Source organism: Penaeus monodon, chromosome 15 (genome assembly GCF_015228065.2).
Source record: "Penaeus monodon isolate SGIC_2016 chromosome 15, NSTDA_Pmon_1, whole genome shotgun sequence".
Lineage (NCBI taxonomy): Eukaryota > Metazoa > Arthropoda > Malacostraca > Decapoda > Penaeidae > Penaeus > Penaeus monodon.
Window position 1 is genome coordinate 25,768,493 of NC_051400.1, and position 3,517 is coordinate 25,772,009.

Sequence of the window (3,517 nt, forward strand, 5' to 3'; positions counted from 1 at the left end):
TATATACTATTTATGGGAAGAGTAAATATCAGCCTTCATTTGGAAGAGAGTGGTGTTAGTATGGCTCTATTATGTTCAGAAAAAAGTGCCATTTGATTTTGTTTCATACTATAACCAGGAGACAAAATAACTTTATTATACAACATCTTTAAGGCTTTAGTGACAGTCATCAGACATATGCCACTCCCCTTTTTGTTTCAGGTCCCAACGGAAATTATCTGCAGCAGCACAGTTGGCACAGACAAAGGAAGGAAATGTGGACTTGGAAACACCAGACTCCATCCTTACGAGTGTCAACCTTAGAGCCCTCCTCAATAAACACACCTTCGGTAGCCTTCCTCCAGCTTACCAGCACAGACTGATCAAGCTTTTGCCAATGGTTGATCAGTCAGTTGGGGCTGATGACACACTAAAGTAAGTGTTTTATATGTGTAATGTTATTATATTTTTATAATAACTTGTTTTTTGAGGTTTTTGGTTCCTCTTTGTTATATCTCCTTCACTCCCTGCAGAGTTATTCCAACGGGCCTCAATAATGAATTCTTTGGCCGTGCTTGTGAGTCGTGGAGATGTCGCCTGGGTGAAGGAGAGTTCACACATGACAACCAGGTCAAGTTAAAAGTGGAAGCAGAGAGAGAACGTACAAAGTTAGACCCATGGAAGGTATGCTCATATGTAACAGTGTTGAGATAAAGGATATATTATTATTGTTGTTGACATTTGAATACATGATTTTTTGTAGATGGAAATCATAGAAGATAATATTCTTCAGAATTATTAAAGTATTGAAAGATAAAATATGTGATGCACTGAGATTTCTCTTTCTCTCTTTCCAGGTTGCCCACTTTGAACCACTTTGGGGAGTGAAGCAGGGTTGGTGTAGCACTGAGGGAGAAACCAGTTCTAGCAACCCTCCCTCCCCCTCTGGTGGGAGTGTGTCCATGTCACCCCCACAAGAGTCACACACAACACCAGCATTTACTTCAAGCTTTTCTGACGCACACATCAGCCAGCTAACCAAGGTGCTTGAGCACATAGCAACCCGTAATGAGAGAAGAACTCAAAGGAGAGCTCAGAGAAGAGCGGAGAGGAGAAAGCAAAGAGAAAGGGAGTTAGCTGAGGAGCTCTCCAGGTGTTCTGCAAGTCAGTCTAGCTCCATTAACTCATCTGCCAATTCTTTATTGGGGCTCCCCAGTGCTTTGCCTGCAACCCAAACGCCAAGCTCGGCAGCTGCGACTCCAGTGACCTTGCCCCTTGTCCCAAGTTCTTCACCCCTTCCCCCAAACTCATTATCTTTGTTCACTAGTTCTTCATTGCCATTGCATGCCGGTAAGAACAATCTTACTGAAGTGACTAGCGGTGTTCACACAGTGTTCTCAACAGAGGAAAAGTTGCCTCTGCAATCTCATGTGGTGAGTGTAGAGTCTGGTGTCTTGTCAAAGGATATCTTAAAGAGGAAAGATGGACTAGCACTCACCACAACCACGCCCTCAAAGAAAATCCGTGTGTCAAATGCAGATGTGACAAACAGTTTTGTTGCAAAACCAGGACCAACTAGTGCACCTGCCCAGATACTAACCACACCCGTCAGTTGCCAGAATGAAGCACCCAGAACAACTCGGGTTCCAACAACTTCAGTGACTGTAACTTCTAAGATTGTCTCTAGTAGTGTCAGCATAAACACTCCTTCTGTTGCAACAGGAGCTTCTGGGGTTCCCATAAAGCCAACAGCAGTGATGGTTGTAAGTGCTCCCTCATCAGTAGGGAGTGCAGTGGTGGTCACAAATCCAAGGATGTCTCCTGCAGCAAGAATATCCCCAGTAACAAGAGTCTCACCTGGGCCATCGCCTTCGCCTTCAAGACTTTCTCCAGTTGTACAAGTTGTCTCGCCCTCTCTTTCCTTGGCCCCATCACAGAGTCCACCAGCTAGCAGAACAGTTGTGGTAGCTGGTCAAGCTCGGCCAGTGGAGGTTTCATCCAGTGCCACACCAGTCTCCCATGTGGCAAATACTGTAGTTCAGGCTCTGCCTACATCATCAGTTGCCAGTCTTACTTCTAGAGTGAAACCTGTCAGAACACCTCAGGTAGGCCAAAAGTCTTACAGAAAGGTTTGTTTGTAATATTTTCAGGATCTGAGCCTAAGACCACATCCCCACAGGCAGGGAGCAGGACCAGCTAGGCCCAGACAGATAGGGTTAGGAGCATGCATTTAATATGTCCTTACTGAATAAACATTGTGGTTTATGGACATTATCATAGAATGCATTTCTGCCTATGGCTATTTGTATGCAAACTATTTTAGTCACCCAATTCCAGCATGGTAAGTTGCAAGACATCTCAGTTCAGCATTATATGCCAAGTTGTCCTTACTGGTGTAGATGTGACTTGAAAAGGAAAATGTTTGTAGATTAATTATTATTTCCTTTTGTTTCAGAGAAATTTGTTACTTGTATTGTGTAAATTTGATAGACTGAAGTTGTACATACATAAATGCCCCTTTCACAGTAAAGTATTTAAATTATTTAAGATGTAAAAGGTTTCAGGAAATAGTTTCTAAAATATATAATTAAAGAAGAGATGCAGTAATGTTGGTGGGGCTTTAATATTTTTATATACTAAGATGTCCTTACTATGTCAGACACTTCAAGTAAACCATTTATCTTGAGAGTGAATAAGTAGTCCTGGTAAAACTCACCAGAATTATAAAGTTAACCTTATAACTTTTAGGATTTATTTGTCATAAATGGAAGTAAGGGAGCCAGCTTTTCTACCAGAGACAGTTTTATCCATAAGTAAAGGACTGGAATTGGTACTGAAACATGAGAAATACCATGGTATTTCAATTAATGATATTATGATGTTGGGGGCTAGGTGTAATTCACAGTTCTCAGTCCTTTATTACACCTTCTAGCTTTTGTGCTCTCTTTCAGGGTTTGTCAGGTGCAGGAACCATAGCCTTGAAGGTAACCAGAAGCAGGCCTCCAGGAGGGGTTAACATCCAGAGATCATATGAAATCGTCCAGGCTGTCATTGCCAACAGCCCTAACAGGGACCAGTTACAAGCCCAGCTCAAAACTCCAGCAGCTTTACTTGCAGATGTCAAACCTAGCACCAGTGGGCAGACAGTGGTGGCTCCAGCAGTCAGCAGTGGCAATACTATTGTGACCAGTCCTGTGAACAGTCAGGTGGTGGTGCAAGCTGCCCCACAGAACCAAGTGCAGACTATTACTGTGGTCAAGGCTGTTGCCACCACCAGCAGTAACAGCACCAGTAGCACATCACCTGTACAAGGGGCCCAACTCATTACCAGTGGCCCACGAATGGTCCGTCAGGTGGCTCTCAATGTCAGTGGTGCAGCTGGGACCACTGTGATGCCACCCATAGCTGGCACACCAGGGACCATGGTGCTACGACAAATGGTCACACCCCAGTCTCTCTCAACCCCATCCCAGGTACCTTTGGCTTCTTCAAGTAGGGCCTCCTCTCTTTTGCTTGATGGTAAACTAAGGATTACATG

General features: G+C 43.8%; 1 protein-coding gene across 1 annotated transcript in view; it reads left to right on the top strand.

Moving 5' to 3' along the window:
- LOC119581854 (polycomb protein Asx-like) overlaps nt 1-3,517 on the top strand; it is a gene marked incomplete in the record, with an annotated part of 73,367 nt that overhangs the window by 65,985 nt on the left and 3,865 nt on the right. The window contains 4 exon segments of the mRNA XM_037929996.1: nt 202-414; nt 513-663; nt 837-2,084; nt 2,931-3,517. Of these exon segments, the coding sequence (XP_037785924.1) occupies nt 202-414; nt 513-663; nt 837-2,084; nt 2,931-3,517 (2,199 nt within the window).